Source organism: Cyprinus carpio, chromosome A4 (genome assembly GCF_018340385.1).
Source record: "Cyprinus carpio isolate SPL01 chromosome A4, ASM1834038v1, whole genome shotgun sequence".
NCBI classification, from domain to species: Eukaryota; Metazoa; Chordata; class Actinopteri; order Cypriniformes; family Cyprinidae; genus Cyprinus; species Cyprinus carpio.
In genome coordinates, this window is record NC_056575.1 from 6,492,030 (window position 1) to 6,517,518 (window position 25,489).

The 25,489-nt window shown below is 36.0% G+C and overlaps 1 protein-coding gene across 1 annotated transcript; it reads right to left on the reverse strand.

Moving 5' to 3' along the window:
* Positions 1 to 737: 737 nt before the first annotated feature.
* On the reverse strand, positions 738 to 24,843 carry ttll12 (tubulin tyrosine ligase-like family, member 12). Its single transcript, XM_042738882.1, has 14 exons — positions 24,630 to 24,843; positions 24,250 to 24,401; positions 23,299 to 23,497; positions 22,264 to 22,423; positions 14,102 to 14,235; positions 13,852 to 13,928; positions 10,994 to 11,110; positions 10,707 to 10,901; positions 6,259 to 6,370; positions 4,181 to 4,332; positions 3,681 to 3,762; positions 3,533 to 3,601; positions 1,513 to 1,651; positions 738 to 929 (listed from the first exon to the last, which is right to left on the reverse strand). The coding sequence occupies exons 1-14, from the start codon at positions 24,762 to 24,764 to the stop codon at positions 778 to 780; spliced, it is 1,875 nt and encodes a 624-aa protein (XP_042594816.1). The 5' UTR covers positions 24,765 to 24,843; the 3' UTR covers positions 738 to 777.
* Positions 24,844 to 25,489: the final 646 nt, after the last annotated feature.

The window sequence follows — 25,489 nt, forward strand, 5'->3', positions numbered from 1 at the left end:
GCAAAGGAAAATGGCTAAATAAATCATGTCTTGTGATTGTTGTGTAAGCCGGAGCATACAAAGGGGTAAAGAAGGTCACAGTTATTCTTTATGATTCTTTTTATTGGCATTCTTCATATTCATAGTAATGTTACTTATACTTTAATTATTACTTATTTAATTTATATTCACATTCCGTAGACATAGTAGGCCTATATTCTTGGTGTTGTTTTTTGCATAAGAATGTTTTTGTAATATGTTGGAAACCTGTTCAAAATATTTTCTATAGGGAGACCGTTGTCTGAAGTCGTATTTTGTGGTACTAGACGTTCTTTCTAAACCTGGTATTTGCAAGATGATGTATAAAGAATCCCAGCTACGCTGTTTCTGCTTGCAGGGGGTCAAAACCACAACTCATATGGCTATATTTACCTGATTTACCTATTGTATTTCACAGGTCATGCCTATGTGACCTAGTCCTGACCCAGCCTGGCGGTGGGGGTGGGGGGTGTATAGCAAGATTTAGATTAGTGACACAATGTATAAATCAGTTCTCCTGCCTATATGTAACTCACCTACTCAGTTTAGAATTGTTATTCAAATAAATTACAATTTCTTTGAAAGACTTTGTTTGCTTGGATCTCATCGCACCAGCCACTTGAATCGAAAAGTAAAACTGACACATCCTTCATTAAAAAAAAGCTGTAAGTGATTCATCAGTGTAACTGCTGCATGGAGAAAAAAAGTGACAAAATCTGTTAAAGGGGTGTTAGTCATCTTTATTTTACTGCAAGTTGCTCATACAATTTGAGTGACAGGACACTGTTCTTTCTGATCCAGGAACAGTGTTTGAAACATGTGGTCGTAAAACTTGGGATGATAACGACAGGCCCGCTCACAGTCTGGGCAAAAATTCACCTCCAGTATTTGAGGCTGCATCACACGCTCTCCTGAAAAAAAAAAGGCTGGATCAATGTGATTTATAAAGTTTAACAGATGTTATTCCTTTGTGTTTTTTTACTGGTAAGTATGTTATGGAAGTCGTTTCTGCCACTGAATAAAAAAAATAAAGGTAAGTGTGAATTTTTTCATCTCACAATTCAGATTTTTTTCCCTCATTATTTTGAGATCTATGAATCCTAAGTTTTTTTTCTTTGAATTCTAAGTTTAAAAGAAAGAATTCTCACTTTTTTTCCGCTACAGAAAAAAAGGCAATTGCTACTTTTTATCTCACAATTCTGACTTTTTTTTTCTCTTGCAATTGTGAGTCAATATCAGAAGTTCAAGTCAGAATGGTGAGATAAAAAGTTGCGAATGCTTTTATTTTTTATCCCGTTGCTGAAACAAGCTTTAATAGTACGTTCTACGTCTTATATCATGACACGTTCTTGCTCTGTTTTTGATTTGGGTCAACGTGTTTTGTTTTTTTAACTTATCTCCCAAACAAAATCCAAGTAAAATAAACTCCCAAATTCATAAATCATGTATAATAGATAATATATAATTCGACATTTTACAATCTACAGTATATACCATCTGTCATCTGGTCCCATTTGAGCATGAGGTCAATGGCGTATATGGCTCTGGAGGAGGGGTATGCACAGATCCCATATGGAGCAGGGCGGCAGGAAGCTGCTTGGAAGAGCTCTGAAAATGCTTTAAAGATATCCGCCTGCAACAAACAACATTTAAAATGACAACACATTGTGAAGCTTTTTAGATTACAATGAGAGTGCTAACCATAGACGTTTCTCTGTTTGTATGTGTACAAGATAAGCAAGAACAAAAAATGACAACTTTTGAGGTCTGGGACATGTCATCTAGTGACAAATGGATACTTTCACATACTGGATACTATCCAGTGACACCCGACTCTGAGGAAACTTATGCAGGAGGATCATGGGTGTGCATGGTGAGATTTAGTTTAGTTTTGTTTAACCTTTAATATTTAAATAAAACAATTAGGGTTATTATAAGATTAAAATTTAAAGAAATATAGTTTATATACATAACAGTTTTTCCACAGCTGCTTTCGCACCTCCCTTGATTCACCCTTAACATCTGCAAATCAGTGCATTTCTCAAAACTATCTACACAAACAACACAACACAATGGATTACCTGCAAAAGCCTGTAACCTACACAAAATCCACAGTTCATCTCACAAAAGTATTTATGTCAATGAATATATGACAAAATGACACAGTAGTGGCCCTTTGTTTTAATCAGTCCTTGGCCTTTTCTGCTTCTTCCACTTTTTTGTTTCCCTAGCCTTCTACCACACATCCTTACTTCTCTTCTTTGTCCTGGCTGTTGACCCTCTTTGTTCCCTCTTATTGTTCTTTCATTGTCAGAAATTGTAACACTGTGTTGTGCTCTGACTATATATGCTGGCCAAATTAAGCTCTATGAGATGATAAAGAATTGGTTCATCATTGGTTGATCTAATGTTTTACATTTCCTTTCATAAGTGAAATTCAAGATTCATCTGCACAAGTCATCAATTCAGGACATAGTTACAAAAAGTCTAATTGAAATGAATAGAAAACGCATTTAATGACTTGCACAAATAACTGAAACCAGTATAATATATTTTGATCAACAAGACATGTAGGAAACTGACAATGTAGGAAAGAGCAGATATTAGTACATAATCATCTGCATGAATGCATCAAAGCATTTTCAATTTGTTCAAAAGAAGAAGAAATTGCTTTTATGATGTGCACAAGTGCACGAGGTTTAAGGTGCACCCAGCTAATCTACCGAGTGAAGCCGAAAAGGAGAAGTTTCACGAGAGTGAAGAGAGAAGAAAAGGAGAGAAGAATAAAGAGTGTAAAGAAGACTCTTCCTTTTATACCCCTGCAGACACAAAGAACTATATGTTCAGAAAGATGTCCTCTTCACAGAACAGAAGGGCTATTTCTAAATCAGACATAGCGAGTTCCAAAGTTCAAAAACAGCTTATACTGTGCTGTGGTTTCTCACCCCTTCCTCCCTTCAGGGACCCAGAATAATATATAAACTGACAGATGTTTTAGAGAAAAAGTACAAAGGGCACACAGATCTTCCATCTTTTAAACTCCCTATATAAAACAGACTCAACTTAATATATAGTTAATAATACTGTTAATAACATTGTTAATATTGAAATTACATGCAAAAATATTTCATAAAACCTTTCATAATGCATAAGATACATCTGAATATGTAAATTCTCAAAAGTTGATTCACCAGAAACCATGATACATTTTTCTGTTATGTTTATTTTATTGCATCATGGCTGAACAAAAGCATTAATTCTTTCCCTCCCAAAAAAAAAAAAAAAAAAAAAAAAAAAAAACCTGAATGGCTAAATACATTGAGTTTTATAGTGAAAATAAACTGAAAAATAAAAACTTGAAAACTGAGGTGAGAAGCCTTTTGGAAATCGGTGCAGGAATACTGATGCTATACACAGCTGAATACTTTTTGGAAAAGGGGAACATTTCACAACATAACCGCTGTATGCTGTAGTGTAGATGGACAGACTGAAAATGAAGTGCATAAAGCCATACCTCAACCTGTTTCCATGGATACTGTGGATACTGGCTCTCAAACATGGGGATAAATTCATCATAGTGAATCTGACCGGAAACAAAACCATCAGTGATCTGAGAACAACTCTACAGAGCCAAGCATACAGTCTGAGCAGAGTTTTTGTACCTGTTTGAGCTGCACATCAGCAGCGTAGTTCATCACAGTGTAGTGCTTCTGATAGTCATCAAAGTGATCCAGCGAGAAAGGTCTGGAAAGAAAGACAAGCATCTCAATGCAATTAGGTATGCAGAGTTGCAGACATGATATTATAGGCTCGATGTAAAAGTTTGCTGATATGATGCCAATTGCCAAGTGTTAGGTCTCATTGTTGGAGAATAATTAACTAAGAAACAAATTTAAAAAAATTATTATATTCCAATACCTTTATTCTTTCACATTTTCACACAAGCTAAATTCCTGTTAGCAATAAACTTGATTTATATATAAAAAACATGGTTAGCATCAGGATATTCATTGCTGTTATCTCCCTAACTTTAGCTGACCTGGATTCCCACTGTTTTTAAATTATTTCAACTGTGACCAAGTATATTACTGCATGACATTTATATTGTTTGCTCAGGATAAAGGGTTTTCGGGTATGTCTACAGGATGTAGATAAGGTTTACTTGTTAGCAAAACGCAGCCAGAAGACATCATATGCATAAAGACGCAGAGGTTCCACAGAGCGCAGCAGCACCATGTAGCGGATGTCAAACTTCACCATGCCCACCTCCTCTCTGAGAAACAGCACAGGGTCCTCCAAGTACTTACTCACCACCTGAGAGAGACACATACAGGTCAAGTCCTGATGGGTGTGAAGAAACATATCTAATGTCATCTGATGTGATTGCTTTTGCAATTTTGCACAGACATCGTAGAAGGAAAATTCTCATATAGTATTCATATTTAGAAGCTTCTTCGTATTTACTGTGTATTCCATTGCAAAGTTTCTTCTTCTGATGTATCGTTATATGAGATACTTAACTGAGAGGTCTGTTATGAGAAAATGTCACAATGACCTGCTTGTCCTCGCTTTCTGAGGAAAACAGGATAACATGAGAAAGCTGGGAGCATGCTTCATGACAAATGAAACATTAAGTGTTTATCTCGCTTTTTTAACTATATGGCAAAATTAGGGAGTCTGCTTGTGAAAAGAACGGGCCAAATCAGAGAAGCATGCTCACTTGTCATGGTCACACATTCGGCAGGATTTACTTGCAAGAATAAAAAGTTCTCTGACAGTGTAAGATCATTAAAAAAAGATTTTTTCCACAACAACATACAGCAACAACACACTTCAGACACATACATTACCAGTCACAGTAATAATGTGAAATATCATTACAATTTAAACTGTTTTCTTTTTAAATATATTTTAATGTGCAATTTGTTCTTGTGATGTCAACGCTGAATCATTACTCCAGTCTCACATGATCCTTCAGAAATCATTCTAATATGCTTATTTGGCGCTCAAGAAATATGATCTAATCTCAGCCTGACTTTTCTCTCTCCCACTCCCTCTGTATGAGCTCAATAACCCCGGGAATATGGTCCTAACAAAAATTTTTTTATACATAACTTCTACATGCATGTATTGCTCTTGGAAATCAGCCTAGAAAAGAATTATCCAGTCGAGGATATCTGCTTCCAGGACACATCTGTTCTTTACCATATGATTTCAATGATGTAATGTATAATCCTTATTGGTCAAGCTATACACCACCCCCTTGACAATGTATAAAAGCTGATACTCTGAATAAGTTTGTGGAAAGAGATTTTGTGTTCCTTCCCATTTCCACTGCCGTGCGAGGGGACTGAGAAGTATCTGACAGAACAGAAAAATTAAGAAATAACATAACATCATCAATGTTAAAAACAGTGGTACGGTTTATAATTATGTGGAAATTGTGACTTTTTTTTTCAAGATAGATTTTGATAAATCGAAAGTTCATAAGACATTATAAATGTCTTAAGCATGGTTTACTTATCTGTCTGGTGTTTTTTAATATGCTGAAAGAAAAACTATTTGGAAATTGATCAGTCGACAGAGTTGCATTTTCTCCTTAAAAACTGCAGTTATTATCTCCGCTGGTCATTTGCTTCTATTTACAATGTGTTTTTGCAGCACTGAGGCCAATCTCAAATTTAAATTTGTTGATTTCATGAATGCAATGACCAAACAGAGATGTTTCAGTTAGACAGAATCCACTCACCACTCAAAGTTTTGTTCAGTGGCGAGTTTTGTTTGCTCACAAATCCTCTCGTTATAACAAACAAAGTGCAGACACAATGTAAATAAGAGATTAATTGTATATTGTAATGCTTCATTTATTATAAGAGAATTGCGATGAACTAAGATGTGTGACAGTTTTTCCACTGGAGAAAGCAATATTATGGATAGAGGTAACAATTTGAAGTAAAACATTTCTTGATGGATTTTATTTTTTTTATTAACAAACACCCAACGTTTCACTCCACAAGATGTTAATTGACAGACCGTAGTCATGTGGATTACTTGTGAATTATTGTGATGTTTTTACCATCTGTTTGAACTCTCATTCTGACATAGAGTTAAGATGAAATGCTTAACTTTTCATGTAATTGTATTGAATGTTTGTGACAACTGTACTTTCCATGTATTTCTGTAGGCACAGACTCAGTGCAGGAAGTAGGAGAAGTGTCAGTCTTGTGTGTGCATGTATACCTTTGGGGTGCTCTCTCTCTGTCTGATTATGTAGTTGAGGTTGTTCGTGATGTGTGTGTCCAAACCGCGGGCCAGATTCCAAGGTTTGCAAATCCAGTGGTTTTCCAGTCCTCTGAAATTATCATTGACAAATAAGGCTGTCAAGCAATTACATTATTTGTTCTAAAGTATTACATGATGTGCCAGTTAATTAATCTAATAGCACCATTAATCACCATTCAATTTGGGCTAATAAATTAACCCCCAAAAGATGATTTAAAGTCATTGTGTTAAATGGAAAAGCATTGAACAGACATTTCAAAACAGTAGCTTTAGAAATAGAAATCTGATTCAACAGGATTTATAACAATATTTTTAAAGCAACAATGTAGCCATATCATTGTTTTCAGAAGCTGCATCTGAATTGGGATTTAGGTATATTATATATATATATAATATATATATATATATATATATATATATATATATATATATATATATATATATATATATATATATATATATATATATATGTGTGTGTGTGTGTGTGTGTGTGTGTGTGTGTGTGTGTGTGTGTGTGTGTGTGTGTGAGAAGAGGGATTTACACACTGTTCAGAGGCTGCATGAATGCATTTACACGGTAATTAAAATAGCATAAATAATGCTATGAAATAATGAATGCTTTTTTTAAAATGAATATTGATTTTTTTTTTTAAATGAATAATATTCTACATATGAAACTAAAACCACCAGAAGGTGATGGGAAGTCACTGTCTAAGACCCTGTTTACACTTGGCTTAAGATGCATTTTAATCGATCCGATCACAAGTGGACAACGCTAAATACAGGTGTGAACAGGGTCTATAACGTTTTGAGCTTGTCCATTTTCGACCACTTCCAAAGGCAGTTGAAAATGCTGAAAATGCATTCGACCGGATTGTGCTCGTAATGTAGATGCTCATGTGGTTGAATGCATTCAAACACTGAAGTCTACCTATTCTCCGCTGACTGAGCTAATTCTCAAACATTATGATGATTTCCTTTCCATTAACCGGCAAAAATTAGAATGTTAAATTTGATTTAAATTAAATTACAGTGGATAAGTGTATGTGACCCATTAAAAATAACTGTATTTATTTTCAGTGGTTTAGTTTTGCATGCACACAAGCAACAGCAGAAAACGGAGCCTCTCAAGGACACATAAGACACATAGTCTGTTTATATGGGGAAATTAAACTGCAATTATATTTACTCTTTTGTGCCAGTATTTCTACGAATTATCAGTTAGCAAGAATATTTTAGATCTCAAAAGAGGAAGAGGCATGAAACCGCGACGCAGACTAGACTATTTTTGAAGGTCATGATGCATTGGTAATTATAGTCCTTCTATATTTTAGATGACGACTTCAGTTTTGAACGTTTAGTCCTTTTGAATTTACAGGGTATATAAGGGAGCCTTATACACCCTCCAGGCAGACTCTTCTCTATTCGTCAAGCTTTCACTTCCTCTTTCTTTGGCTTCACTTAGAACTCAGACTCAGAACTTTTACAGGTTTTTATTCAATTCAGATACCTTTTTGATTCAAACAGAATAATTATGTTTGGTTACAATTTTTACTAATACTAGATGGGTTCAATCCGTCATAAATGGATTGTTATTAAAAATGTACTAACAGTTGATTTGTATCTTCTATACTTGAAGATGGTTATTATTATTAAGAGTTTTGTTTCCAAGTTATGGTTTGTAGTTTCTGTTCTCTAGATTCTTTTGAATAAATTTGTATATTACCGCACCTTAACCGTCAGGCGTGGATTCGATTCTGCATCAGTTACTTATATTTTTTTCTAATTTTTATCTTATTCACATGTAAAATGAAAGGATTTGCTGATAACTTATAGGTGAGTAATATTTTTTCTCTCAGTGCAATTTTGACTGATATGTGCAGCATAATTTTTTTATCCATGCAGTAAATGTTTTAAAGATAGCTGTGTGAAAAAAACATATGTTCGGCTCATATGTAAATTGCTCATATGTATTATTTTACAATATTTGATCGAAAGAACAGAAAAAGCCCACATTCACTGGCCCATAGATCTTCCCCTCAAAATAAATCAGGACAGAAGTGTTCGAAAGTGGCCATTAAAACACCAGGTGTGAATGGGAATGTGACTCCCTTGTCTACTTGTGATCTGATCCAAAACGCATATTAATACCAGGTGTAAACAGGGCCTTAATGAGCGAGTCATTCCGTCATTCAAACGGCTGATTCATTCAGAAATGAAGCAAGTGAGTGTCTTTATGAATGGGTCAGTGACTCAGTGGCTCACTCGATTAGTTCATTGCTATGTTTTGCTTCTGTTGTATCAAATCCAATAGATCCAATAAATGAGATGCACTCTCTTAATCAATCCCCATTAACAGGAATCCGAAAAAAAGAACCAGGTCACCAAAAAAAACTGGCATGAGTGATTTAATTGTGCATTGTTTGCAAACTAAGCTCTGTAGATTTCTCTGTAGATTCCATCTTCTTGCACACCCAATACTGATTGATTATGTACGGTGAGAATAAAAACCTGCTTTCAGTTCTCAATTAAATAGCAAAGTACTGTCTGTGTGTTTTGTGCATACCACTTTTCCCCCTCCCTGCTCCTTATCTGCTTCTGGAGACATAACATATCCCTTGGTACTCTGTATCCCTGAACATTCTATACCCTGAAGGGAGACTAGAACGTGACCTTTCCTTGTTTCAGAAGATCCTTACCATGGTAAATACAAATTTTGTACTTCCCAGGACCCTCTTAACAAGCCTTGGTCCCAGGGGAATAGAAGTGTCTCAAGTACACATGGCTAACTCATAATTGGCCTTTTACTTGTTCTTTCTTTCAAACATTAAAAGTTGATTATTGCCTAAACTTCTCTCTCTGTGAACTGCACCCAGTATCTGTCTGTTTTGGGAATAGTACCCGATAAGAGTAAGAGCCTTGCTATTCAACCTTGAACTAGATAAGTGTTTTCTCTATGTATGCATGTTTGTATCTGTCCAGGATGGAATCCGCCTATGGATATCTTCCATCACCCTATGATTTTCTATCATTTAAACAAAAAGAAACTTTTTTACCTTAAGTAATGAAGTAGTTACTGACCTCTGTTAGAATATAATTACTGCTGTACTGAGTGTGTATGCAGAGCGGTCTACGAACTCTGAGGAGTGTTGAAACTGACTTCTGCTGATGAAAGTGCAAACTATTTTCTTCAGTAAATTTTCTTCAATTGACTGCAACTCTCACTCATTATACTAATAAATACCTTGCTGGGCAATACATGTCTGAAGAAGCATGAACACAGAACATGTGTCTGTACTCATTTCTTTTCATGGCTATGTATTTCTGAGTGAGGGGCAACTGAGGGCACAAGGCCAAAAATACTGAACTTTTCTGGATTATGTGACAAATAATGGCTGCATGCTTTTGGTAAAACTAATTTCTGTCATTACCTTCAGAAAGTATGTAAACAACAGGAAAACAAAGCCAAATTTTAGGAAACAAAGCTAAAGTCAGACAATTTAGGCAATTTAAAAATCCAAGCCAGGACACGTCTGGGAAAAAGAAGAGGTACTGTCACCTTAATCATACACTACAAAAAAAAATTAGTCATAATACTGAAGCTTAATATTTCAGGCTTCGCTTTACAGCCATCTTTTATCCAGAATGCCGTATTAATCAGACTGTTTTGTGTAAAATGTTCATTTGCTTTGCATCCAGTGATGGAAATTCCTTAATGGAGTGTGAAATGTCTTCTTTAAAAAAATGTGATTAAAAACAGAAATTGTGAGAAAACTCGGAAGAAAATTAATCCCACCTTCATTTAGACCCACCTTCACCATAAAGTTTCTGGAACTCCTTTCTAAAAAAGTCCTGTTTAAATATAATATACTAAAATGTTACATTTACTATAGTTAATATTGTACATAATATACTATATTACAATATAATTAGTAGCTATTAGAAATAGGGCAGGAAGAGAATGCAACTACCAGAGATTACAAAGGCAGTATATTACACTGGAAACTAACATACCGCTGATATCTTTGCAGAAATAAGAAGTACGCTGTGGATAGAGTTCCTTCCTATTTCATATTTCATGCTTATGTTGAAATCCGAAATTTTGAAATGTGCATTTTTAGGAAGGTCAAAAGTACATCTAACATCACCCACAGAAGGAAGTAAAACTAGATCTGTCTTATGATTAAGAAGTCTGCCTGGTCTGTGCCATCATGTCATTTTTAATTATAAACGTGTGTGCAATTTTTTGTTTACTGTTTCCATGATTCCCAAAAGTTTCTCCAATAAAGTATGTTTTAACCAGGCACCTTGAGTCAGATAACATAGTGAACATTTTTAACCACAGTTTACAACCACAGTCCATTACATATTCTTTTTTTTTCTGCACTATGATTACAGATGCTCACCTCTCCTGTCTCTGTAGGTAATGTCTGATGAACTGAGGGAGCTCAGTCTGTAGATTAAAGGTTTTAGGGAGCCACGGAGCCCCCTGACCTCCCCTTGCTCTCCGTGCCACATATGCCAGACAGTCTTTAGTGGTCAGCACCGTCTCACAGGGGAACTGGTTGATTAGGACATGAGGCCGTTCCTCACTCAGTTTTCTAAAAGTAAATGAATCAGTTGAGCAAACAAAATCTCTTAAGGAAAACAAGAATAATAGGGCTGAAGAGTACATAAGCATAAACATGCTCACCGATAATCTCGGATATGGGAGAAGGCCCAGATTATGTCAGCTTCTTCCTGGTTTTCAGTGAACTGGAAACGTGGATGTTTCAGATGGTCTAAAACCTGCTTCATCTCAGTGTAGACCCTGAATTGTGCACACAGGAAATGGCAACCAAGTGAATACACACGCACAGTGATTAAGAAATAATGCACTTTCCACCTGTTTCAATCACCCACCATGTAAGAAATAAAAGTTGGAATGATTTAAAAAAAATAATGTGGTGGCTTGAGGTTTTGATACCAGAAGACAGACTTTATTATCAGAGATAATGAAGCCAAGAGACACAGCAGAGAATTTGACTTTTTATATAGGTTTCCATAAACAATGCATAATCATTCAGGCCACTACTGCTTATTACCATTTGACCCCAGTCTATATCTCCTCATGACAGCGTAACACAAAGAAGTCTTGGTTCATCACGTTAGCACAAGATCATCACATGTTCTCTTAATGGAAGCTCATCATATTTGAGGACACACAGTTGAATACATGACTATAAAAGTAGAGTAACAGCACATACATAAAAGCATGTGCACACCACAATACATAGTCAAAATTTTCTGTTCATATTTTTCAACATGACATTATTACAATGATTTCCATTTCAAATAAATGTTGTTCTGTTGAACTTTCTACTCATTAGAATCTTTCTCTATATAATGAGTGCAACCATTTAAATCCATGTACTATTCTAGCTCATATCTATACACTTTGACAAGAATATGCATGAGATTAAGCATTTTCCATCTGCTCTATAGCCTCTAAGATTTGCAGGACAGCTTGGCTCGACCCCAGATATTCTAGGCTACAAATATTACATAAGCAGCAAGCATGCTTGAGTTAAACCATAAGTCGCATGAACCAGAGTGTGATAGAGAAAACAACCACAGAGTAAATGATACACACCACATAAGAGTGTGTGTTGAGCAGTAAAGAGAATGTTGCGGTTGACTGAAGATAAAGTGATTATTTCATGCATACTTCTGAATTCTGTGCTTTAAATTGTCGGTGCCATCCAGGATATTTGATCAGGATAAATCTCTGTTTCATCTAAATACTTGACAGCTTTGAAGATTTTTTTAAACCTCGCCAGCCTTGGAGGAGGAGGAATGTTTATATCTAGATGGAGAACACAAACTGCTGACTTTATGACCCAAGATTTATTGATATTCATTAGGGGCTGTAAATTACTGCATGCACAGACATGTTCCAGGCCCTCAATTACACCACTAAACACACACACACCCTTACTAACCCTAAAAGAAAAGATTTAGCATTTTTTGAAGGAAGGAACGAAGAAATAAAGGAATGAATTAAGAAATGAAGGAATGAATGAATATGATGATGATAACCATCTTCAAATACAGAAAATACAAATCAACTGTTAGAACATTTTTAATAACAATCCATTTATGACCGATTGAACCCATTTAGTATTAATAAAAAACATTAATGAAATTGTAACCAAAACATAAACAATTATTCTGTCTGAATCAAAAGTATCTGAATTGAATAAAAACCTGTAAAAGTCCTAAGTCTGAGTCTAAGAGTTTTCGAGTGAAGCCAAAGAAAGAGGAAGTGAGAGCTGAAAAGATAGAGAGACCAGAGAGTCTCAGAAAAGTCATATTTTGCAGAGTGCACAAGCCTCTCTTATATACTATTGTTCCAGACAGAAGTCGTCATCTACAACATGACAACAACAAATGAAGATATACCACAAAGTTTACCAAAAGACATTTTTGAATATATATATATAAATGAAACTTATTATTATATATGAGACATATCATTACCATGGAATATTTTTGAACATTTAAATGAAACATCATTATGAATAAGATAAATTTTGAATATGTGGCTTTCTGAGTAAGATACATTTTGAATACATGGATTTCTCAGAACTCCATTCACCAACGCACTAAGTCGAAGGACGTATTCATTTTGTTACTGTTATTTTTTTTTGGTATGAAGTGTTGTTGGAGTTTTGTTTTTGCTTTGTATTTCTTTTTTCTCTCTTTCTGTTTGTGTTTGCCTGAAAGTCTAATGGTTAAACATCTGTGCTCATCCACACGTGAGCGCTGTTCATGCCCTGATTGGTGCGTGTTCGGAGAACTTCAATATAAAACTGGAGAGAGAGCGCCGAGGAGGAGAGAGACATCGCAGAGTTTGGGGTTTTTCCGCTCTCCAAGCCCAAGAGCGTGTGTAGCGCTCTTTGCTGTTTTGTCCAAATGTGTTTCTTGAGTTGATAATTCTTTTTTTTTTTTTTTTTTTTTAATGTTCAGTTAAGAGTTTTTGGGTAACCTAGGGTGGAGGGTACCCATATATTTTCTCCTGTTTAATGGTTAGTTAGGGAGTGAGGAAAGTTACATGTGTTTTTGTTTTGCTCTTTTTTTTACGTATAGGTAAGTTAGTGTTTATCCCCCTTTCAGGTAGAGGTATATATAAAAGGCAGTCAAGCCAGTTAACAATTAGTTTAGGTATTTGTGACTTCTGGGGCTGGAGAGCTGGAGATCCTCAACATCTCTCCACTCTTTATTGTTCGTCACTCCCTATTTACCCCTAGATTAAGAGGGAGGACGTAACAACACACAGATTGCTTTTTTGAACCATTTTCAACCTTTTATACAGAAAACATTGATTTATGTAAATGAAATCAAACTAACATTATTATACAAAACAACTTGAAATATGAATGATTAAAGATTAAAATGTGAATAAAGAATGTTAGACACTTGGACTTTTGGTTGACTTTAAGAAGAAAACAAATTTTAAAGTTGCAAAGAACACAATAAAACAATAACTAAAAATTTAACACAATGACTTACTTCAGCACTTTTCCATCTGGTACACAGTAAAGCTGGATGTCTAAAGGAAGCTTCTCTTTGTTCTCCTGCAGAATTGTCTGAAAAAGTGCAGTGATGTAGAGAGAAAATGACACTTATGATTTTACTGAATCAAAATGTTGTCCACAAAAAGCACCCAGGCAGTTTAATACATGCCAACAGCCATTAAGACACCACATAGACAAACATTTCCAAACCAAACAATATTTTAAGGATAATTAAATTCACTCACTTCATAGTAAAGGTCAGACGGTTCTTGGACGTCATCGCTCACATCCTCAAGGTCATCAGGCAGCCATGCTAACAGACGGCATCTCCTCACCAAAGAGTCTGTCTCTCCATACGCAAAATCACGTGACACCTCATCTGAAAAATTTTTAAACTCTCATTAAATCAAAAATATAAATTTTAATAAAACCACTTTATACTAACATTCATTAACAATTATTACTACTACATATAATGCTTAAAGAATCATTAGTCAATGTACTTTCAAACAGAAATGTGACAACTTTGACATTTTGATATGCATTACATAATACTTGTTAACCCGATAAAGCCTACTGTATCATATTTGACATGCAAAATTGTGTTTCTGCAGACATGAGGTAATGCTCTCATATCAAAGGTATCTCACATCAAACCACAAGAACCTCTAGCTCAGATCTGCTGCAAATTATCAGGGTCACCTTCACCTATTAACATGGAAACCAATTTATGCCACTCAGAATTCTGACTCACAATTTTGTGTTTACCCTTTGCAATTCTGTGTTTATATCTCACAATTCTGTTTTTTATTTCGCCACAGAATAAAAAGGAAATTGCAACTTTTCCCTCTCACAATCCTTACTTTTTTCCTTACAACTGTGAGTTTAAATTTCACAGTTCTGATGTTTTTTCTCAGAATATCAGAGATATAAATGTGTCAAACAAGCTTTCATGTTATTGTATGTTTTATGACCTATGTGGGGTGGTGAGCGATATATAAGTTCAACAGGTCAGAGGAGCCTCAAAGGGACTTTCCCTCTCTATCTTGGGCTTGTAGATGTACTGATAAAAACTGTAAATTATTCAGTAGGGTTCGACATTCAGCATTCGGTAGTTTTAGGACCCTGCTGATTACGTTCTCTTCTAAACACCATAACCTGCTAAATGATTAAATGTAAATGTTATTCCTTATACAATAAACTGATCTTTGATATAATTTTCTCATCTGGCTGGATATAAGTGAAAGTGACGTGACATACAGCCAGGTATGGTGACCCATACTCAGAATTCGTGCTCTGCTTTTAACCCATCCAAATCGCACACACACAGCAGTGAACACACACACACACCGTGAACACACACCCGGAGCAGTGGGCAGCCATTTATGCTGCGGCGCCCGGGGAGCAGCTGGGGGTTTGGTGCCTTGCTCAAGGGCACCTCAGTCGTGGTATTGCCGGACCGAGACTCGGACCCACAACCTTAGGGTTAGGAGTCAAACTCTCTAACCACTAAGCCACGACTTCTCCATCTAAATGGGGAATCCCCATCTAACAGCATCTAAATATAAGTATCAGGATTTTGCTATACTATTATGAAGATCTCATTGATTTACTATTACAAACTATTTCATATTGCTTAGCGGTAATTATCATCAACTCCACCAAATTGCATATTTTTGCTTAGTTTGGGCCTCTGAATGAAATTTAAGTGTTGTTTCCTCCTCAAGTATGAGCTCCAATTTCTCTTGTTTCATACTCCGGGTCATAAAAGAATGATGCATCAAATATCATACTCAACAAAAACCTTATGAAAAAATTTCTCTTAGATTTGTTTTTACAAGTATTTTGTCCATTTTGGAAAAGTAGATTTTTCTTAGGCTTCACAGGGTTAAGGATTATCAGGATCAAATGAACACACTAACTGCTATGTGATAAGTAGCGAAGCAGTAAACGACTTGCATGATGGTGTGAACGATAACCTTCTTTGTTTTCTGTGGGGTGTAAGACCTTGTGTCACAGAGACTGCAAACCTTCAAGTGATAAACATCTGATATTAACACCTGTCTAATGGAGCATCTTTGGTCTGTCTTTCATCATCATGCACAGACATGTGAAATACACTCATTTCCATGGGGGGTGCAGCCTGTGGTGTAATCCCATTTGTTCCCTGTGGGAGTGTTAAGAACAGATAAGTATCTATTTGATCTTGCCATTCAAGACATAAAAAGTCTGAGGTGTCGTATCTGTTCCTTAAAGCACGCAGTGATTTATGAGTTATCTTCCTGTTGAAGATGTAAGAAATCAATTGTAGATCTTCACTTCAGACCTGACAAAAGTGATCAAAAGGAGATTGTTTTCTTATCCACTGTATCATTTAAAAACAGCCGGATTTATAATTTCTGCGTAAACTTATCACTGAAAGCCTGTAATGTACACTAACTTTCAAACGTGTGGGGTCACATTCTTTTTAAAGAAATTAATACTTTTATTCATCAAGAATGCAGACAAGAGACCCGTTGATGCAGTATTAGAATTTTTTTTGAATTTCCAAATAAAGGGGAACAGACAATTTAATAGGAGGTGTAGAAGCGTTTTTGAGAAACCTTTGTTGTAAACCCCTAACCTATAAGGTAAAGAAATTAGACAAAGAATTAAAAGTGAGTAGGAGGACGCAACAGTATAAGAGCGTCAAAGATAGTGGCAAACCACAAAAGACCAGTTTGACTCTCGACAGATTGATCACAGTTTGTCAACAGTTTTACAGTGTGGTAGTTCAACAGTCTGTTGACAGTTTGACAGTATAACAGGTCGACAGTTTTTGATGACAGTTTGACTTTTGACAGAAGAAAACTACGGGTATAGAGAAAAGGAAAAATATCTGACTAGAATAACAACTGAGAACACTTGTTCCTGAATACAATGGAGCTGCTGAAGAACCTAATAGTGTTCCCAAAACCTCTAATATGTTTGAGCAGGTTAGTGAAATTGGGGTTTTTAAAATTGAGGGATTAACAGATAGAGTCCAAGAGAGGGTAGGAGGAGCAAGAGGAGACTGTTGACAAAGGAATTGTTGAATGAAGTCATTGTTTTTGTTTTCTTTGCTTACAAAAAGTATTCTCGTCGCTTCATAACGTTACGGTTGAACCACTGATGGCTTTCATACTTTTCTGGACCTTGATAGTGTAACTTACTTGGCAGTCTATGGGACAGTCACAAGCCTCCCGGTTTTCATCCAAAATATCTTAAATTGTGTTCCGAGGACGAACAAAACCTTTACGGGTTTGGAACGACATGGGGGTAAGTGATTGATGCAAAATCGAATCCAAGTCAGACGGTCAAGGTGCAATAATATATAAATTTATTAAAAAGAATATAGAGAACAGAAACCACAAATCATAACTTGGAAATAAAACTTTGGTTATAATAATAACCACCTTCAAATATAGAAAATGCAAATCAAATGTAAGTACATTTTTAATAACAATCCATTTATGATGGATTGAACCCATCTAGTATTAATCAAAACATTAGTAAACTTGTAATTAAAACATAAACAATTATTCTGTTTGAATCAAAAGTACCAAAGTATTAAGTATTAAAGTATCAAAGTATCTGAGTTTGAATAAAAACCTGTAAGAGTTCTAAGTCTGAGTCTAAGAGTTTTAGAGTGAAGCCAAAGAAAGAGGAAGTGAGAGCTGAAAAGATAGAGAGACCAGAGAGTCTCAGAAAGTCAATAGTCCTATCCTATTTTGCAGAGTGCATAGCTCTTTCTTATTTATTATTGTTCCAGACATAAGTCATCATCTGGACTATAATTAATAACACATCATGAAAAATAGTCTAGTCAGTGTCTCGATTTTGGACCTCTTCTTTTTAGATTCAAAATATCATACTGATAGTTCCAAGAAATATTGGCACAAAAGAACAATATGTGCAGTTCAACTCCTTATGCAAAACAGACTCAACTGACTACGCAGTTAGAAATACTTTGAAATTACATATGAAATATACCACAAAGTTCACCAAAAGACCTCTTTGAATATATAAATGAAACTTAATATATATGAGACATATCATTACCATGGAATATTATTTTTAACATTTTAAATTACACTTATTATGAATAGAACACATTTTGAATATGTGGCTTCAGAGTAAGATACATCTTGAATACGTGGACTTCTCAGAATCCCTTTCACCACGTGGATTTCTTAGAATCTCCACACACCAGTGATTAATGACAATTTTAATTTTGGGGTGGAGTAACCCTTTAAGATTATATATCTTATATCTCTGATATCTTGCAAGACAGATATCTTATTTAGTTTATAAGTGTGATTTGCTCTGGCTTAATGTGCTATATTTGTGCAGTACAGTGTACCATGTAGGAGTAGAGCAAAGGTCATGTATCTCTCTCTCTCTCTCTCTCTCTCGTGGTGAACCTTGTGGTGAAGATTTTGCTCGTTATGTTGAAGTATCTGATTCTGGTAACCGTTTATTAAAGCGAAGCCATTTCATGGGGTGATGTGGTAATCCTCTCTTAAAAAAAAAAAAAAAAAAAAAAAAAAAAAAAAAAAAGTTCTAAAAAGTCTATTATCTGAACCTGAACATTAATTCCATCGAGCCTCAAGAGCATCCGGACCTGACTGAGTTTGGCACAGGCTCCCCCTCGAATTTCTAACTAATGGGCAATCTGAAGTTGAGAACAAATCTGTTTGACCTGGAATCTGATTTTTGGATTGTGGAGAGTACTTAATTATTTAGGATGAATATAAACACATGAACAGACATGTTGAGCATTAAGAAGAAATAAATCTCATCAACTCCATACTTTTGAGCAGTAGTGTACAGGACATTACATAAAATTTGGAAGTGATGGCATTTTCAGAACTGTGCCAAAACAGAGCAAAAAGCAGAATTTCACAAGAGGCCTGATGCAATACTCCAGGACCATAAAAGAAGAGACCGCATCAATGTGGAATGAGCAAGTCTAAGCCAACTCGTTACTCCTCCATGGACTATTGTATGAGTTATGAATGCACCATCCAGCACTGTCAAATTTAAAAAAGTGAAAAGAAAAAAGAAGAAGAAAAAAGTGGTGTGACATACAGCCAAGTATGGTGACCCATACTCAGAATTCGTGCTCTGCATTTAACCCATCCAAAGTGCACACACACACAGCAGTAAACACACACACACCGTGAACACACACCCGGAGCAATTTAAGCAGTAAACCCAAGATAAATAAGTCAGAAGATGACACATTCCAACTATCACTTGAAGAATTATGACTGAAGACAAATGTGGGTGATTCTCTTCCCAAGACTTAAGAGCTAAAAAACAGACTCCCTTTTGACCTCTTCCTTGAACACAACACTGAAATCCTCTTCAAAGCACTTTCTAAATGGCACAGAGACTGCCTTACCTTACCAAAATGATGTTAGGTGGATTTGTAATCAAATATTACACCGTTGCATAATTCAATATTATATCTGTAACCACCATGTTTGACTTATGAAACATAACCAGTCCACTCTCACTTCTTTTCTTTTCTATTGAGTGTTTCATTTAAGCTTTCATTCCGATGTGGAATATATTAATTACTCAGAATGTAATCACAATCACAAAATCAATATGTATAATGTGCATGTCATTATTAAAAGTAATAACACAAAGCCAGCAAGAGTTTTGGGATCACCCCACCTGGGGGTTGAGAGAAAAGTGTATATAAGATGTATGCAGACAGCTGATTTTTCAACTTGACTTTGCTTTTCTGTTATAAATAAACCCGTTTGGTTTCTTCATAAGGTAATGTAGGCTTCCAAGGAAAGCTTCTCTCAGAGAATGATGCAACATATGCCGCGTTTCCACTGAAATTACCCGGAACAATCGTACCAGGAACTTTTTTCCCCACCAGACCTGTTGCTTTCTGCGTTTCCACCACGGCCTAACTGCTTGATTTTGTCAAATGGTGGTTGAAATCACAATGCTACGTGAATTCAACCAATCAGCATGTTTAGCGCACAAGTCCCGCCCCCGAAAGTTCCGGAACTTTGAAAAAGTACTACCTTGCCAGCAGGGACTTTCTAAGGGGCATTTTTTTACCCGGAACTTTATTTAGATCCTGGTTCCTGCGGTGGAAACACACGAGTACCAGCCCAAAGTCCCTAGTTCCTGGGTAAAGTTCCAGCGGTGGATTCACGGCTATAGCCTCACTGAAAACTCAATGCAAGGATTAATGGTTCATTCAGGTCAGTGATTTTGTCAAAATTCTGCAGGAATATAATTATTAACTCCCTTTGACCGGTTATGCTTACAGTGCACATCAGAAAAAAATATTATAAATTATTATACAATTATTTTTGGATTTATAATAACTTGCGGCTGCTCTTAGAAGCGAAATAAAGCATGGTAATACTTTTGTGTCCCTGGAATAAAATTTGGGTCTCAGTGGGTAAAGAAGCTGAATATTGCAAGGAACCAGTTCAAATGGAGTGAGATGCATTAAGTGATTATAAAAACCGTTAACAGAAGTTAATATCAGAGGTAAACCATACTTAACACCAACAATTCCTGACATATCCAAATATGTGACAAAACAGTGGTTTCACCGTAAAGAACTAAAAACATCATTACCAAATCAAATCAAATACATCAATATCAGTACAAAAGACTTGTAGCCACTAGAAAACAGTGTTGGTTAGAATATAATATAACCTATTTAAGGAAATACGCAGGCAACACAGCCTGTGTTCTGTATGCTGCTTTGGCAGAGGACTTGGATATGAAGGATTGTTAGATTTTTCACGCCATACACAGTTTTTGGTCTATTGTACCGTTAAGATAGCAAGACTTGTATTCACCCAATTAGAGTAGTGAAGATTTTAGCTTTAGGGGAATGGCACAGAGGAGGGCCCAGTATGGTACCCAAATAAAGGATTTGTGAATGCCTCAAATGAGTGCACCTTATCTGAAAAGCAACAGTGTGCAATGGAAAATAGGGGACATTTGTGTGTGCAGCCACAATGGGAATGAACCAGACAGGGACTGAAGTGTTTCATAAAACACATGAATGTATCCGGGTATTGCCTGTTCGCCAAACTATACACATCCGTTAAGGCACCACTATATTGGGTGTGTGGTGGTAAAGAAGCTGCACTTTTCCGAAGTACTTCAGAAAAATAGTATCCAGGAATAGTAGTGCCAGGAATACATTTCATGGAGCCCCTAAAGTCTCATTAGGAGGGGTAGCAGCTGCTTTGCAAAAATTAAATGGACTGACTACGATGTTAGAACAACTGACACTGCAGATTATCTCCTAAATGAGGGCAATAAGAAGTGCTGTAATTCAGAAGAGAATGACATTCGACCTTTCAGCAGCTAAAGCAGTTTCATGATTCCAGATTATTCTAACATCTTGGACTTGATAAATCAAATGAGAGAAATATCACTGTGGACACACCAAGTATATGATTGGGGTAAAGAGATCCAATTGGGCCACATATTTCAATTCGCTATTATCAGTTATGTTGATAATTTTACTCTTCACATGTCTTGGTCCATGGGTAAAGTATTTGTTTTTTCTTAAGCTTCACTCCTTGCACAATACTGCCCTTGTGTAATTTCCTCTCACTATGTGCACATCAGGGACGCACCTGTACAAAACAAGAAATAGACCTTGGACACACTCACACACCCGCAAGAAAACTGAAACCAAGCACACACACACACACAGAACACACATACTGTCATGCAAGACACAATAAATGATATTCAATTTACTGACCACACATAAGAAATCTGAACAAAATAGGTGAACTGGAAATTGCTTTTGATGATCTGCTTGTAGAATCCTTACAATCCTTAGGCTAATGTTTAACCTCTGAAAACTTTGACTGGATGCCTAGGACATCCTGTATGTTATTGCATGAATCTGTGTTGTATAAACAAGACCTGTCTTCCTTATTAAAGCTGACAATGTTGTGGTCGTATACTAGCTCTCTGCATCTACTTGATCATTCTGCTGAGATCTCACGCTGCTGGAGCTGCCAAACAACTTGCTAGGCAATAACAATACTATTTTGTACAAGTTGTTTTTAGTTTTTTTTGTGTGTGTTGCAGTTCAGTGAGATTATTCAGTATGCAAAAGGGTTGTCTGACTGATTCAGACACTATATGTTTTTGATTCAGAATAATAAGTTTGACTAATTCATTAAAAAAAAAAACTGTTCACACTATATGTCATAAATGTCAAATGTCTTTTGGAAAAGACATTTATATATTCTGGGTGTCTGTATTTGATATCTCTCCTTTCACAACATTACATTTATATTAAAATGCACCAGAAAGCTGTGGTGCGCTGAAAATGACTTCTTGCTCTGTTACACATGTTTTTATGTGCGCATACCTCCATTCTCCAGGTCTTGCAGTGGCCACAGCACTGAGTAAGCGATCTGTTGTGGAGCGTAGTACAGAGGAGCCATACAGCAAGTTGGCTGGGAAGAGTGCTGAACCCGAGATCCAAATTCATCCATGATGTACCACACAGGCACCTTTTCTTCTGCAGTCTGCAACATCATCATTTTCATCAAACCAAATTCAGAAGCAACATCATATCTCACAATGCACACTGGCAGATTAAAGGAATAGTTCACACAAAGATGATAATTCGCTGAAAATGCACTCAGCCTCATATCGTCCAAGATGTTGATGAGTTTCTTCGTCAAAACAGATTTGGAGAAATTTGGCATTACATCACTTGCTCACCACTGGATCCTCTGTAGTGAATGGGTGCCGTAAGAATTAAAGTCTAAAGCTGATAAAAAGTCTAAAGAAACCACAATAATCCACATGACTCCAGTGTGTGTTTGTAAGAAACAAAAGCATAGTTACAGCATTTAAATTTGAAACCATTGCTTTGGGCTAAAATACCAGTATATAATCCATAACACTTCCTCCGGTTAAAAAAGTCCACCCCCTGTTGTCCTCTCACATCAAATCCATTGATATATTTGTTGAGAAATGTTTTTGCTTGTAAACAGTGCTGAATATGTGCATATTTCTGTGAGATGAATCAAGCAGTATTATAGATAATACACTCTGTATTTTTCATATTTTAGATGGAAGCAATGGTTTGAAGTTAGAAGTGCCTTGATAAATCTGTTCATTACAAACACGCAGCTTTCCATTTCACAAGACGTTCATTTCTGAACTGGAGTTTTGTGGATGATGTTTTTATCAGCTGTTTGGACTCTCATTCTGACAGCACCCATTCACTGCAGAGCATCCACTTGTGAGAGATGTCATGCTACATTTCTCCACATGTGTTCTGATGAAGAAACTCATTTACATCTCGGACGGCCTGACAATTAAAAATATTCAGCAAATATTCATTTTGGGGTGAACTATTCCCCTTGCTACTATGATTTTCTCCTTCTCTTACCCCCTGGGAAAGCTGATAGGTTTGATTATATTTCCACATGTTGTCCAGGACCAGCTCCACGATGTCCGGATCAGGAACCTCTCCATGAAAAGGCAAACCCATCAGACTGGCCATCCGGATCAGCAGGCCAGGAATCTCCAGCAGCTGCTGACGGGCACTTTCCACCCTATACGTCCAGGCGTGATCTACAAGAAACACACTACGAGCCAAAAGAGAGAAAAATTACATATATTTTTGAACAAGTACCATGGTAATACCCGGATTTCCACACACTCACACACACACACACACATACATTATATATATATATATATTATATATATATACATTCATACATATATATACATATATACATTCATACATATATATACATATATATATATACATACATATATATACATATATATATACATACATATATATATATATATATATATATATATATACATATATACATATATATATATATATATATATATATATAGTATATATATCATATATATATAGTGAATTATACACCACAGTAATCATCATTAATCCCACAAAATGCTATGTGCCAAATGAGCCATGTGCTATGCATAATGGCTGTTTATTACTGTTATTTGTGAATGTATTTGTACTTTTCACTTCCGTGCATTGCACATTGTGAATCATTCACCCAAAAATGAAACTGAATTGTCGTCAATGTGGTTAAAACCCATCTGACATAAGACACCTAGACCACCAAAGGCTTCAGCTCATGCGTGTTTCCTCTCCATCTGCAGTCCCCAGTTATGATGTTCAGTGTACACTGACCTTCCTCTTTAGTAACCCAAATACGTACCCAGCATACGTCAGAAATCCTATAGATATCAGCTATTTTTCCTTTACCCTTTTATCACTACAAACATACTAAAATGCTTCCTATCAGAGCCCTTGAGTGCCTGTCTAATGGGTACCTGCTGCCCTCACCTGGTGGGATCAGCAGCCTGCAGGCCACTCTCTCTGGTCACAATCACTTTATAAGCCACCTCATCTCCAGGATTGACTCTCTGTTCGTTCCCTTCATCCTCTTCCTCTTCTTCCACTTGCATGATCCCAAACACTTCACCGGCATCAAATACCTAAAAGAGAAAACGAGTCGATAAATGCACATGTCCATACATGTTCAATCAACACTGGAGTACCTAGTTTCAGACATAGAACAGAAACTTAAGTCTTGTATTTTGAAGACTGCTGACTATTACTTAAAAAAAAAAAGTCAAATATTAATTCATATTTCAAATGTCACAAAAGTAAGATTATTTCCGGACACTTTTAAACTGGCAGAGCAGCGATGGCTGTGTATTCACCTCATTGGCAAGCTTTAAATGCAAAGTCTTCCAGTAAAGCGGAGGGATTTTCGCCGCCTTTAAAGCGGGACTGTGCTGAGAGAGGAAGAGCTGATACTCTTCATCCTCTTCTCCGTTCACATTACCGTTCTGCATCTTTGCTTGCTAGGTTTTTTTTTATTTTCCTGACAACTCACATGTGAACCGTGCATCGGTGCATCATGGGAAACCCGGTTAAAGGGCCAGCGCGTCTCATTTACTGGCAAGTTTAATTTCCGTGAATGTTGTGTTGTTATTTATTTTTACTATTTTACTTCACTTTGAGTCAGATGCGAGCTATTAAGAACTATGAAGAAAACACGTTTGGTACATTCTTAATGTTCTTAATAAATGTTGATACCATTATTTTCTCAATACCTGTGCTAATGTATTCAAAACAGTCATTACTGTGTCCTCTCTTTGCTGCAAAATAGCACAATAGAGTCATTATTAGCAACTTATAAGATCCTTAATTATTATCATACTAGTATTTCAGCTTCCGGAAAGAAAAATAGTCCATACAATGAAGAAAGCAACCAGTCCAGAAACACAGTTAACGTTACTTTAGATATATATAGTTAGTTGAACTATGTAGCTACTAATCAGCATTTTTTTATTTATTTTTATTTATGTAAATAAATAAATAGTGTCCTTTACTGATTCGTTGTGCCACAATATGTATAAAAAAAAATCACAAACTACACACACCCTATCTACTAAACATTTATTAAACACAATATGCACAAAAAAAAAAAAAAAAAAAATCAATCCTAAACTCACCCGACAATACTTTTTTTAGGAGAACGCGGATTGATACCAGACGCAGAGTAAAAGTAGCAACA